General features: G+C 35.0%; 1 protein-coding gene across 5 annotated transcripts in view; it reads left to right on the top strand.

The window, feature by feature from the left end:
* Positions 1-167: 167 nt before the first annotated feature.
* Aduk (unc-51 like kinase 3 homolog Aduk) overlaps positions 168-14,455 on the top strand; it is a 92,261-nt gene continuing 77,973 nt past the window's right edge. For 3 of the 5 annotated variants that reach the window (XM_081733381.1, XM_081733386.1, XM_081733384.1), the window contains exons 1-3: positions 168-304; positions 816-981; positions 8,523-8,628. In XM_081733381.1, coding sequence (XP_081589507.1) covers positions 8,527-8,628 — 102 coding nt within the window. In that variant the 5' untranslated portion in view covers positions 168-304; positions 816-981; positions 8,523-8,526. Of the gene's footprint in view, positions 305-391; positions 543-815; positions 982-8,522; positions 8,629-14,455 lie in introns of those variants that run through there. The other 2 variants (XM_081733382.1, XM_081733383.1) reach the window with 2 other exon arrangements.

The raw sequence follows: 14,455 nt of genomic DNA, 5'->3' as shown, positions 1-14,455 counted from the left end.
AACTTTTACAAGGAGATGTTCTGAATAATCGAAAAAGACGAAAATCATATAATAAACGTTCTATTTCACGTTTGCACAACGCACTCTACGTCCAATAGTCTTTGATGTCACCAATTTATTTGTTAAAAAACAAAAATAAAGACTTCGAACTTGGAATTGTGCCCTTTGCGAAAGCACCACAGTACCCGAAAGATGGCAGTTAAAAACAATAACAAGTGACTGTGATTAGGCGTGTCACATACGAAATCAGCTGGTGATCTGTGATGAGCTGTGCTTTAATTTGTTTTTATTTTCTGGAATTGTGGTATATATAACAATATGTGTTTTATTTTTTATGTTAGATAATTACTAAGAAAAAATGAAGGAAATTTTGCAAAAAAGTCTTGCATTGTAAATGTAGACCAATAACCTTGCTTGCACATATTTCATATTCACTTTGTACTATTATTTTGACTTGTTTGGTTGTGCACAAGTTTCCTTCTTTGAACTAAGAACAAATTAATTGTCAAACGCACTTTAGTAAGAATAATACTATAAACAAGGTAATAGCAAACGAGTACAATCTTAATTCTCTATTAATTAGCCGAAATTTTTAATGGCTTATTCTTTGGTGAACTAGAAACTTGTTATGTCACCATACATTGTTGCTATACAAAGAAGTTTGTACGTGCACGCACGTAAGCATCTTTCTCCTGTTGAGCCATTAATCTAGCTAGGCACTGAATGCACACGTTAAATGTAATCTGAAACTTGCAAATTTATTGTTAGGGAAAGAAGATATTCATATAAATTTATTCTTTTTTTTTTTTTCGAAGATTCCAGCAAGGGATATAATTACGGGGGACCAGAATTACTAACTGCACAAACTATATCTGAGCGAGCGAAGAAGATTAGAAGACTTGCAGGGCTCGTTTTTTACTACCGAGCCCGTATTTATCTTTATGGTTTGTTTTGGGCCCCCGCAATTAGAATTGACCCCCAGTAAGTATATAAACTGGTTATGTATAGACGGTTTCCTAAAGTATGCATTATCGTGTTCTTCCGTGTAGAGGGAAAAAAAAGTCAACAAGTGCTAATATAATATTTTTCTTATTTCCTTTCAAATACAAGATATGACCCAAATTACTCAGTCAGTGTGTTATTGTTGTAGATTGAGAATAGCCGAGCGTCAAAATTTAAAATTTTATGTGCAACATATATCACTTCACAAGGAAATTAACGTCAAAGTAACTTGCTTATATAGCAGAAAACTCTTAACTATAATTATAAAATATAAATAACATAAATAATGCAAGCATTGCGATATGAGCCTTAATAACACACACTATATACACTCCAATATATTCACATCCTATACTTTCTTTGGATCTCGGTAACTTCATATAGAGACCATCTTGGGTGCCCTACCTTCTCTGTTATTTGCTTATTCTGCTTTTTGAGGCTTCTATACGTCCTGTTGGGTTACGAACAAATTTCCTCGTCCAGGCATACCTAAGAAAATGGAAGTCAGTCAATAGAATAAATTTATTGAAGGCAGTAGGGCTAAGAGACAAATTTTGCAATAAAACACTAGATTTGTGTTTATGAAAGCGGCTCAGTGGTAAAGCGCTTACCTCTGATATGAGAGATCACTGGTTCGATTCCAAGCCTTGCTTGTAGTAGAGAGCTCTTGTTAGTACATTTTCTCGAGTGTCTACCTTTCCTCCCAAATTTTCATTCCACCAATTCTTTCATGATGATTCACTTTCAGTATCATCCGTCTTCTTTAACCTAAAGGGCACAGCCGTGATACGTTTACACTTGAAATTTCCTCTTAATATGAAGATTTGATTTTAATGTAATTTTCAGTTCAGCGTCTTTTCCAGCAGCGAAGCTATATGAGACATAGACTTACAGTTTAACGTGTGATCTGAACCAACTTAACTCTCACCGGGAATCGAATCTGGGTCTTCCACGCCAAAGGCGTGTAGCCGAACCGCTTGGCCACGAGGGAGCTCTTTAATATGGAGAAATATGAATAGATTTTCCTCCTCTGTACACTACATTTGTAATTGCAACGAAGTATGTTTAGCAGAAAGGGTCCAGAAACGCATAAAAAACAAATTTTACAGGAGGAATGGATGACGCAAGTACTTAGATCTAACCTAATTTTGGTAGAAGTAAGCGTTTTTTTTTTTTTTTTTTTTTTTTTTTTTTTTTTTTTTTTTGAAAATTGTGCTGGAGTCCTACACTAACATAATATAATATAAACTATCTGAACCTAAGCTAATCTAAACTTAAATCTAACCTATCCTAATGTGAACAGAAATTATCAAAATTGTAACCTTTTTTAGAAAAAAAGAGCTGCTCCCTTCTGCTAAACATAGCCCATTGCAACATGCATGCTTTACTATTCTTAATCTGTTCGAAGTTCTTCATTTTCTGTTTTCGTTTCCATATAGATACTAAGTTAGGCTAGTGTTTAGCGATGGGAGGCCAGTTTTTGGCTTAAGTTTAGAGTTGCCCCTCCAGTCTGAAGGTGCCCTTGAACTTTGCAACATACAAAAAACAGTGCTTAAAGTATTAAAAATTGTTACATTTCACTTAAGTTCAGTACTCCGTGAGCTTTACAAAAATTTAAAAGGTTTTCTTCATTATTTTTCCTCATCTGTTACACCTGTTCGCCATATTTTACAACTACCATGCTGCTGAAACCTTCCACATCCGACAAATAGTACTAACTTCCACATATCTTTTCTCGTATTAAACATAACTCTCCTGCCGAACTTACGTTGCTAAACATCAAATAAAAACTTCAAATTATCATTTCTTACCTCATTTCTCCTGTAAATTTTCCTGATTTTTATAAAAAGCGAAGGGGTAACTCTAAACTTAACTTTTTTTTTTTTTTTTTTTTTTTTTTTTTTTTTTTTTCGGTATTTTATTCCGATTCGGTCGTTTTATGGTTTCATACGTTAAATTAGGTTACCAACATTTAATTCAGACAGTATTACCGAATCTGCGTTAGTGAGTGAAGGCGGGTTAGAGCCTCGCAGGGTACGTTGTTTCCTGTCTTCGTTACCAATAATTCACTTTCTTTTCTCACACAAATCACTTACACTTACTTCTACAGTTTGTAGGGTCCCCTACTGCCTTTTAAAAAATGTGTACGATATTTTGTCATCACTATGAACTCATTTCTCCTGTAAATCGTCCTGTTTTTCACTAATTTAGGCCCCCCATCTCTAAATAATTACCCTAAGCTACTCCTGTAGGTTAGCGATTCTTCCTTTTGCGTCACTGTCAACAAAAGGGAAGATATTAAGTTAGAATTTTCTTTCTTTAGTTCGAAAACAAACCCAGAACACATTTCTCGTCTTCATATCTATGATGCGGAACATATATTTACGTCAATAGAAAGATATTTACACTGTTCATCACAGTTTTCGACGAATAAATTTTAAAAAGTTAGTGCATTTCTCGTTGAATGAAATTGTTTGCCCATAAACATTTTAATGTGCGAAATAGCTGTCGACTTCTGATCACTTAATGTAGCGTGATCCCCAGTCGTCTTAGTTGTTCGTGTGGGCACCTCTTCCCTCGTTTTCGTTTTGTTTACTGTTCTAATCCAGGATGGTGTTCAGAGTTTTTTTTTATATTTAATATTCGTTGGGAAAATGTTTATTTTGCCGTCCCACTATCGATTCTGTATGTAAGTTGTTTCTAATTGTTCACTCAAGTCATTATGATTGTTGATGGCGAAATTAACTTCTCAATATGTATATAGGCTACTTTTATTATTGCTGTTTTTCAAATGTGTTACTGGATACTAAGTATGAAATTGATTTCTATACTAATTAGCTTCCATATTTGTACAAGAGTGATTCAGAAAATAATGCCTTCAAGCCCACTACTTGGCCAATAGTACTGCAAACATTCTGAACTGTTTATCATTAATGCACTGAGATATTTAAGCTACAGAATATCGCTTGTTTCACCTTCCTATCTCTTCTCGCTCTAGAGCAATGAAGCAATCCAGTGGTGACGTCCGGTTGAAACAGCGGACGCGGACTGTCATTGAATTTCTGACTGCAGAAGGTTGTGTGCTCAGGAAGATTCTCGCCGGCGACGTGTCGTGGATACGCCATTACAACCCGGAAACGAAACATCAGTCGATGGAGTACCGCCACGCGTCCTCTCCCCCGCCAAAAAAAGTTTAAAGTTGTCCGATCTGCTGGCAAAGTATTGTTGACATTCTGCCTCATCCTGCTTATAGTCCGGATCTTGCGCACTGCGACTTTTGGTTCTTCCCCAAACTTAAGGATTACCTTAATACCCAACGCTACAGTTGTGACACGGAGGTGGGAGCAGCAGTTTGGTAATGGCAGCCACGACAATTCTTCGCTGAAGCATGAAAAACCTTCTTTCGCGCTGGCGCAAGTGTGTTGCCCGTAATGGAGACTATATTGAAAAATGATGCCACCATTTGTAGCTGACATTGCAAGCTTTCCACTGATACCTGTATCGTGCTATCAGTCAAACAAATAAAGGTATCACCTTGGAGGCGTTACTTTCTGAATGACCCTCGTATGTGTTCTGTAAGCGATGTCTTAAGTTCTGTTGCTTGAGTGCTTTCCTCTATGGTTGCATTTAATATGTTGTATATAAAATTGACTTCGCATAAAGTTAAAACTCCAAACAAGATAATTGTTCAAACTTCAAGGGTAGACACAATTTGTAATGGAAAACTTTGGTCATGTAGCCAGGGTTTCATTATAATGTTAGATTAGCAATATCATCAGCTTATCTCAGTAACTAATGAGTAGCGTTTCTATTACAAGTAATAATAATAATAATCCCGACCGTTGAACTGATTCTTATTGTATAATTACTTTGCAAATTATTATTATAGTGTAGGAATTGAAAAAAAAATGTTTAAATATTATATGAGAAATAGAGGAAACGACCAGCTTTTCTTACATCATTTCACTTTTGAATTCATTGAATTTATCTTTAAAAAATTTGAAGAAAGGCTGATTACATCGGGTAATTACAAAAATATGGAATCACTTTGCGTATTCACTACAAAGAAACTGTCATTCATTGTACAAAAATGTACGAGGCAGCATTGATTTAAAAGTACGTACAGTTTATCCATAGTAATTGTTCGTTGTGTGAAATAAATGTTAGGCTTGGTCATGGGCGCAGTTGTTCGAAAAATAGGGAGCAGGCAGGAGAAGCCATATGCTATGTTGAATTAATGAATACAAATTCAGTTACAGTGGTGCAGAGGCATATCTTCACCCGTTGTGGTATCATTTTTATCCGGTGATGAATTCTGATCATTGTTACTTAAGATAATTTATTTTGTTTTTGGATTGTTTACTTTGCAAACCAAGGATGTTAAAAAATAGAGGATCTGCCTATACAACAAAATCGTGAAGCCATACGTCACAGTTACGCCACCCCTAGTCTGCCCGCTCCAACCTAATAAGATCGCAATGTTTTGAACCAACGTTTATGGCGGAAATGAGAATAGCCAATCAGACGTGCTGATACTCGGTTGTTTTTTGGCTTCATTGAGTTCAGGATGAAGATACTTTTGGGCAGATCCTCTACTTTATAACATCCTTGTTGCAAACATATACACCATAGTTTGATATATAAATTGATGTGTAGATTTTGTAAAAGAAAAAAAGTTGTAATTACTATTACCCCGATAAAATTAGACTTTAACTTCGAAAAAATTCTGAAGAAGCTAGATTTTTGTGAAGATCTTTATTTTGATGTCCTAAGGATATCCTGAAAAGTACCGTAGGTTTGTTATTGTTTTTTTCTTTCTTTAGGGGGGGGGGGGGTAGTTTTTGTAATTATCTCAAAAGATTATCAATTTTTCGAGGAAAATAGTTATAGGAAAAATTGTAACTTATAAAATTCCACAGAAAAAAGATTTTTAGACTTTTTTTTAGTAGAATCAATCGTTTCAGAAATATAGATCGAATTATGTCTGAAATGAAAAAAAAAAAAAGTAGCGCCCACCACTATAACATTATATATACACTGAGTGTTCACTGAATTGCGACCACCTAGCTAATACTTTGTTGCTTCACCTTTTGCTCAGCGGACGGTCAGAACACGGTGTAGCATGGATTCTGGTAGTTGCTGATAAGTTTCCACAGGGATCTGATACGAAATATATTCCTGATGGCATCCTACAATGAGCCCACAGACTGCGGTGCAGGAGTGATGGTGAGAAGATTTCGTTCCACAACATTCCATAAATGTTCTATAGGATTAAGATCCTGTGAGTTAGGGGCCAATTCATATGCTATAGCTCCGCTGAATGTTCCTTAAGCCAAGCAAGTACAGTCCTGGCATTGTGGCACTGTGCATTGTAGGGTGCACGTGATTCTCTAACCCATCCAAGCACACAACGGGTGTCTTGCTGTGGTTCATGCACGTCAACGGTCCCAGTCCATACCAACAGAAGCATCCCCAAACCATACAGCCGCCCCTAACTACTTGTACACTATGCGTCATCCTATTGCTCGGGTACACACAATCATGCCCGATTGGAATGCGGGTAAATCCTCCCCACCTCCCAATGTGCTGGCCACACTTCCTTATGCGGACGGGTAATCGCAATTCAGTAAGCACTCAGTGTGTATAAATAAATGTTTGTTTACTTGTTTCACAGTATACAAATCGAATCCGTTTGCTTGATATTCTTCTAAGTGACTTTAACGAAGAGATTGTACGCTATTTACAATTTTTCGATACATCCTAAAGGGAAGTAGGTTAACGAACCCACGCCATCTGTTTGGTAGACGCCCATCTCTCATGCCCAACCCACGCCATCTCTCAAGTAGCTGTATGAAAGAGATCGTAGGCTATTCAGAATCTTTTGATGCGTACCCTAAGGAAGCAGAAGGTCTTAAGATTTATGCTAAAAATTAGAGTATCTCACTACCCCCTCATGTTAGGAAGATGAAATCCGGTTTATAAACTTAAAAACAAGTGGGCATACACGTGACTTACAAAAAAAGAAAAATAGTATATAAGTAGGACACCCCGTGCATCGAAGGGAATGGGAAGGGTGTGACTTGAAAATGATCGACCACAATCCATAGTTTTTGTGGTCTTTAACTAATTGGTGACAGTCTTACAACATTTAAGCCCAGTATAGCAAGAATGCATATCATCTGGCCCGGAAATTAACGCGTCGTTGTTATTTATACTAATCAATTCTTTGTTTGGACAAGGGATTTTTTTCTTTCGAATGTTTTTTTTTCTAGTTTTTTTTCTGAGCTAGGAGACTCCCAATCGAAGAAACCATAATGAAACTTAGATTTCACTGATTACAGCTTCATCTATCACGAATTAAATTTACTTATTTTTCGTCGTAGAATTCGAATCTGCTATAAAAGAAATGGAGGCGTTCCTTATTTAAGCTTCCAAAGTTAAAATGAATTGAAATGTTTCAGTTTAACGCCCTCTTAAGCCAAGGGAGACGGATGACTAAAGCAAGTGAATGATGATGGAAAAATTTGTGGAATGAAAATATGGTAGGAAAAGGGAGTACGCCGAGAATATCCATGAAGACGATGTTGTCGGCAACGAATTTACTTAGCCGTGGATCGAACCGAAGACCTCACGCATCAGAGGTAAGTGCCTTTCCACTGAAACACCGTACCCCCAAATTTTCAAAATTGGCTCCACTGTACTCCCAGGAAAGGGTGAGAGCGAGCTAATTTTATCACAGCTGAATTTCTCTCTCCAAAATATTAACATTTTAAATCCAACATTTTTTCCATTCTATGCTTACTTTCTCAGATATTTTGCGATCTCAAGCTAAAACCTCACCCTGTTTCTATTCAGACATGATTCAGTCAATATCTTTGATTCTTAAATAATAATAATAATAATCTAAAGTCCTTCTTTGTTACAATATTATAAGCTACAATGTTCGTCATAACTATTTTTTTCGAAAAATTTATAATTTTCGATTTAATTGCAAGACTATATAGTTCGTTTCGGTGAAGAACACAATTCCCGTTATGTTCATCTACTAACATGCGGTTACACAATGATCATCCTTTCTGTGCTTTTTTGAATAATCAATTTACTATAGCTAACCCTTGGGAAATACTAAGTACTGAAACATGCTGCATAAATCTTTATAAAACTAAGGTGTGGTGTACGTGTTAGTGTAAGTTAACTGACGTGCCTATTTGAACTATTTAGTAAACAAATAAAACAGAAGAAACTGTTGATATGGCCAGCAATTCAAACAACGTCGTACGTATTAAATTTTTGTAGAACACCCACTTTTTTAGGTAGGAAAATAGAGAAATGTTTTTTATTTACCTCCCCGCTAAGTGTTTACCCGAATTCCATTACTAGTCTCACCTATCATTAATGTTTTGTTCGTTCCTGTTTTAAGATAAATTTCAATTTACAGTGTGACGTATTTGTTGTCAGAGCAATGAAATTTCTTATCGATAACATGGATTGTTAATGCAATATTTTGTTTTAAATTTTAGATCGATGAGTAACAGTACACTCCAGGTTCCTCAAATTGAAGATTACGCAATCGTAGAAAAACTTGGCTTTGGAAGCTACGCCACTGTCTATAAAGCATTTAAAAAGGTAAGTCATTCATTCTTAATTTTTATTACTGGCTCTTTCCAATCTACATGTTTTTATTTACTCATTTTTATTCTCACACTTTCTGTAATAACCTCAGTGTAAAATATAAGGGGTTACTGTCTTCAGGAAAAGAGAGCAAGAGTTTTCACCTTTAACTGGTAAAAACTCCATTAATAAAGACCGGTTCTCTACTTTTAAGTTATTCCTCTTCAGCAAAATTCTAGAGCTCCTTTCCAAATACCACTTATGTCAGTTTCTCTTAATTTTAAACTTTTTATGTTATTATGATATTGTGGGTGAGATGCACATATTAATCTTGAATAAACTGCAAAACTCACCCAAGTCTCACTGGTGTAATGGCTCAAAAACTACGTTTTTTTTTTTGCAAAGTCCACCTTAATCATTGAATATTTGGTGTTTCCTGTAAATTTTAAAAATATGACTTAAGTAGTATTTGGAAAGGAGCTCTATTCAGACTTGACTGGGAAGAACATATTTGAAGCTTAAACAATAAACTATGCAGTCTAAATTTGTATAGACTACAATGGACCGTTTCTTGACATACTTTGCTTTTATTGTACTATGGTAAGATATATTCACTTCTCAGTTTTGGAGTTATTTTTTGGGGAGCATCGCACCTTGCCCTATCCACCTTCCGCATACAGAAAAAAGCCAGACGTATTATTTTTAACTTGAAACCAAGATCATCTTGTAGAGAAATATTTAAACTCTATAGAATTCTAACGCTCCTATCTCTGTACATATACAAAAGCATTATCTTTACTAATACTAACTGGCATTCCTTTACAGTTACATCTTTTGTGCATTCACATAATACAAGGCAAGTAACGGATGTTTATGTTTCCAACAAAATTATAGCTCAACTAGAAATAGTGTGTACTCTATGTGTACAAGATTGTATAATACCCCAGCATTTTAAAAACATTAAGAACATAAATGTGTTTAAGAATGAGGTATTAAAATTTCTTATAGATAAAGCTTATTATAGAGTTTCTGAGTATCTAGAGTGTAATTCTTAAACTAAGTATATATTGCTACTATTATTTTGTTATCGATTGTAATCTAATTTTCTTTTAATGTTTTATTTTACTTTTTACTATTATCTTTGTCTATAACTTGATGAATTATTTTCTGACGTGTCCTATGTGCTTGCTCTTCTGCAACCTCTATGTACAGAAAGCATGAAAATAAACTAAACGGATAGTTACCCAGTAGAATTTGGGAATCCATCTATGGTTTCCAATTACAAAATGAGCATGTTCAAACGTTCTCTATTATACCACTATGGGGAAAGAAAAAAATACTCGTATCCTGTAAATAAGTTTTATCAAAAACACCTCCTTTTCTTTATATATTCTAAAAGTTTCAGTAGAAAGAAACAGTACTGGCAGATTTATTTTCAATATTTTTGTTCAATAATTTCATGTAATAATTAAATTAGAATCAAAATAACTTAAACTAAAAATACAAATCGCTCAGTAAAGCAACGTTTATTTAAAAATAATAAATGTGTAACATACTAAACATGTTGGCTTCTTTATAAATAAGTAATGTGTAATTAACTGAACATATTGGTTTCATTAGACACTGTAACAAACATGAAGGAGTTGCATACAAATATAAAAGAATCCTAAAAGCTAGTCCTGAATGCTGATTGGCTGGTCAGAACAGACTCAGCCAATCATAATAGAAGTAGCCAAAAGTGAAACTAAACACCATAAGTCCCTTTCCCTAACTAGCTGGCATAAAAATAAACTACAAATCAAGTTTTTTTTCAATAACTTTCCCCTCTGTTCGTTCATGTGGCACGGGACATAATATTAGTTGGTGCTAAGTTCAAGTGTTAAGACTGGAACAAAGGACGTTAACAAGAAAGTGGAAGGAGGCCAGATTTATTGAAAAAGAACAAAATTGTGTTATAAATTGGAATGCAGGACTTAAAATTGACGAACACCTACTGTAGCCTCAACTTTCAGCAGCAAGACTATATGAGACGTAGACCTACAGCTTAATGTGGGACCCGAACCACATGAGCTCCCCCGGAAATCGAGCCAGAGTCGCGTACGAAACTGCTTAGCCACGGGAAGCACAACGATATGTCAAGTAAATTCGTGTTATACAGTACACAAGTGTCATACACAGTATCATCCAAGGCCTGTTCAAACACCCAAGGTTATCTTGATATATTACTTAATAATAATAATAATAATAATAATCTTTATTTTAGTACCGCGAACAACTTTTGGCAAAAATACAGCACGTGGTATCAGAGCATTAAATTGCGATGGAATAATAATACTAGTACTAATATAAAACACAATGTAGGTAAAAGTCAGTTACGCAGAAATAATTCCTTGTCAACTCAGTAAAAATTATCAAGTTCTCCATCTATCTAAAACAACAAGAAGCTAAGAACAGCAGTCATAAAGTTACATTTTGTCTTAAATGTTTCTAAACGTCATTGGTTAAAAACTATCAGTCAGATCACATAAAACTTTCACATTGTTTAATACAGTAAGTATAAAATGAGCTTAAAGAATCTGTCAATCTTAATAAAATTTCACATTTCCAATTCAGAGGAACTAAAATTGTGCAATTTCTTATGCAATGATTTGGTGCTTTAAAAATGTTTTGTAAACAATGTTCACTGATATAAACGTTATCTAGTATTTTTTGCATACATACTGAGTCGAAATTTTTTCGTCTATTCATAAGACTTTCCAAACCCCCAATAATCAATCCAATATTCATAGCTATGTGAATAGTAGCTCATTTTCATTTTAAAACATAGCAGTCAAATAAAACATTTTTGCACAGATTCAATCTTGTTTGTCAAAGTTTTATAAATGCTGTTCCAAATTACCGAACCAAATTCTAATTTTGGTCTTACAAGTAATTTATATAGAAATACATAAGTTTTATCTCTTTGAAACACAGGCCACTGTTTAAAAATAAAACCTATTATCCTTCTGGCACCTTGTACAATACAGTTTATGTGATTAGAAAACTTTAACTGACAGTCAAATGTAATACCTAGATTTTTAATAATGCTTACTTTCTCTATTTGTACACCATTGACCTCATATTTACTGACATAATATTGAGTTTTATTGGTGTATGTCATAAATTTTGTTTTCTTATCATTAATTTTTAGAGAATTGTTTCTACACCACGTGTTTACTGCATTTAAGTCTTGTTGCAGTAAATAATTATCGAACTCATTGTTGACTAATCTGAACAACTTCATGTCGTCAGCATATAGCAGAATGTTAGAGTATTTGTTTTTTTTTCTGCAAGATCATTTAAAAATAAAGAAAATAAGAAGTGGCCCAAGGGCGACCCTTGCGGTATTCCGTTTTTTACATAGCCTACACTAGAATGTACAGGTCCAAGTTTAGCTTTGTATGTTCTGTTTGGCAGATAACCTTCAAACCAGCGAACGTACAAAGGTGACAAACCAATATTTGCTAACTTGCTAATGAGATACTTACGACTGACAGAGTCAAAAACTTTTGATATATCAATGTATATTACATCGACTTGCAATGTATTTTTCAATGCGTTATAGGTAAAGTCTGTAAAATGAATTAGATTTGTTACAATTGATTTGCCCTTATAAAAACCATGTTGAGACTCATTTAATAATAATAATAATAATAATAATAATAATAATAATAATAATTGTAGTAATAGTACTAGTGATAGTAGTACTATTAGTAGTAAGATCAACAGTAGTACTAGTTCATTGGAAATATTTTTACTTTGCAATATTTTGAAAAATGAGGAAAAGTGAAGGAGCAATTGATGGTCACCGAAACATCAAAGTTCACAGGGCATTGAAAAAACAAACAAAAATAGTGACCTTAAAGATGGCAGTTCATAAAAGCAAAAAGTTATTAGCTCATCAACTGGCTGTTCATCGCCTGCCTTGTTCGATTCGTTGCTTCTGTCGTAAATGACATTTATTACAAATTTCCAACATTTTAGTTTTTTAATGTGTGTGATTTAACTTTTCGTTTTGTCTGGATTCGATACGAGACGAGATGAGAAAACCTTAAATCTGATCTCGTCTTATGCGCATCCCCACAAGCGACAGTGACCTTGTTTGGCATGGTTAGTTGTGATTGATAAATGCTAAATTATTTAACGCGATACTAAATATAATAGAGTTCCTGGATTGAGATGTCTATTATCGCCGTGTTAGTCAATGGAAAGTAGTGCCCTTGTCACAAGTCTCTGCTACGTCGTAGAGACCAGAGTTTGTTCTGTCACATCTCTTTGTTTAATATTTCTTGACTCCCGCACTTTTCTGTTTCCGCCTTTTTTCTCTTCATTCAGATCCCCGACACGCTGGTGAAATCATAATTTAAATATGAAGAGTGACAGCCACAGTAATCTCGCGCCCACAGTCACACGTATGTGCGTGTGACAACCTAGCAGACTCGGGGAATGAGAATGTTTGTATCATGATCTCCAATGTACATTCTGTTTACTAAGATGATGTTGCCAACTAAAAGCACGAATTGCTATATCCAATACGGAGGAAGGAAGGTGACAATTCCATTTTCAATATAACTGCCAGTCAAGTTTAATATAAAGCTAAGAACCTTTTGAGAAAAGACAAGTTCTTTTATATATATAGGGTGCTTCAAAACAACACCGACTTCGTTTGGGAGGTGATTCCTGACACCAAGATAACACGAAAAGTATGGACCAGTCTGGGTGCACAAATGCTACCTTTCGGAGTTATAGGCTGCCGAAAACATGAAAAAATGAAATTTAAAGGTCCACAACTGCAATACTGTAGGACCTACCGTAGTCGGGTCAAACCTTTATTTACGAATCAGTATGTGCTCTATCCAAATATCCATGTTTCAGAATCCCCCGATACTTCCACAATTTTTATAGAGGTTTCTATAGTTAGTAGGTACTTCAAATTATATGCCCGTAGCCAAACCTTCTCTGTAACAATTGTTGAGTGAGTACCACAGGATTCTGAAACATATATTTTTGGATAGCGTACGTACATATTAGTTACTTAGTGAAGGCTTGACGTGACTACCGTATGTCCCATAGCTTCGGAGCTATGCACCCTTAAAGATTTTCATGTTTTGGGCAGGCTACAAATCCGAAAGGAAGCATTTGTGCACCCAAGTTGATCTATACTTTTTGTCTTAACTTGGTATCAGGAATCACCTCCCAAATGTTGTCGGTGTTGTTTTGAAACCCCCTATATATATATATATATATATACGAAACCAAATTATATGAACACTTCGAATGCCAGAAACTGAGAAACAAAAGCAGCTTTCATTTTTGCCCTTCTATGTTCGCTGAAGCAGACAGCTGTGCCTCACCTTTTAGAACTAACATGATATTTCTTGCCGGAACCTAAACAAAGACCCCTGTTGTGAAGCTGACAACTTTTTCTGCTGCTTCACATAAGAGCTGCGAATAAGCTTCAAGAGTGAACGAGCTGTCTTCGGGATAACATCGCAATTTTTTAGGATACCTATACTTGTATTAACTGCGTAATTTGTTTTATATTGTGTACGTGTGTGTTTGTGTGAAAGTAATTATTGCGTGTGTGAGAGAAGTTAGTGTAAATTTCATAATGCCACAGGTACTATCTAAACTAAAAACAAAACTTGCAGTCAAACTAGAGAACAAATATTAAATAATGTGCACGAATTTATGAAGAATAAAGCTAGTAGTAGGGTAGGCATTTCGATCAAAAACTTCGGGAAAAGAGCAGCATCTGCGACGGGAGTTTCAGAACGAACAATTAGAGCAATACTAAAAGAAA

Source organism: Thermobia domestica, chromosome 12 (assembly GCF_964235325.1).
Source record: "Thermobia domestica chromosome 12, izTheDome1.hap1.1, whole genome shotgun sequence".
In the NCBI taxonomy this organism is placed as follows: Eukaryota; Metazoa; Arthropoda; class Insecta; order Zygentoma; family Lepismatidae; genus Thermobia; species Thermobia domestica.
The sequence above is the reverse complement of the archived record's forward strand: the minus strand, read 5'-3'. Positions and strand labels throughout refer to the sequence as shown.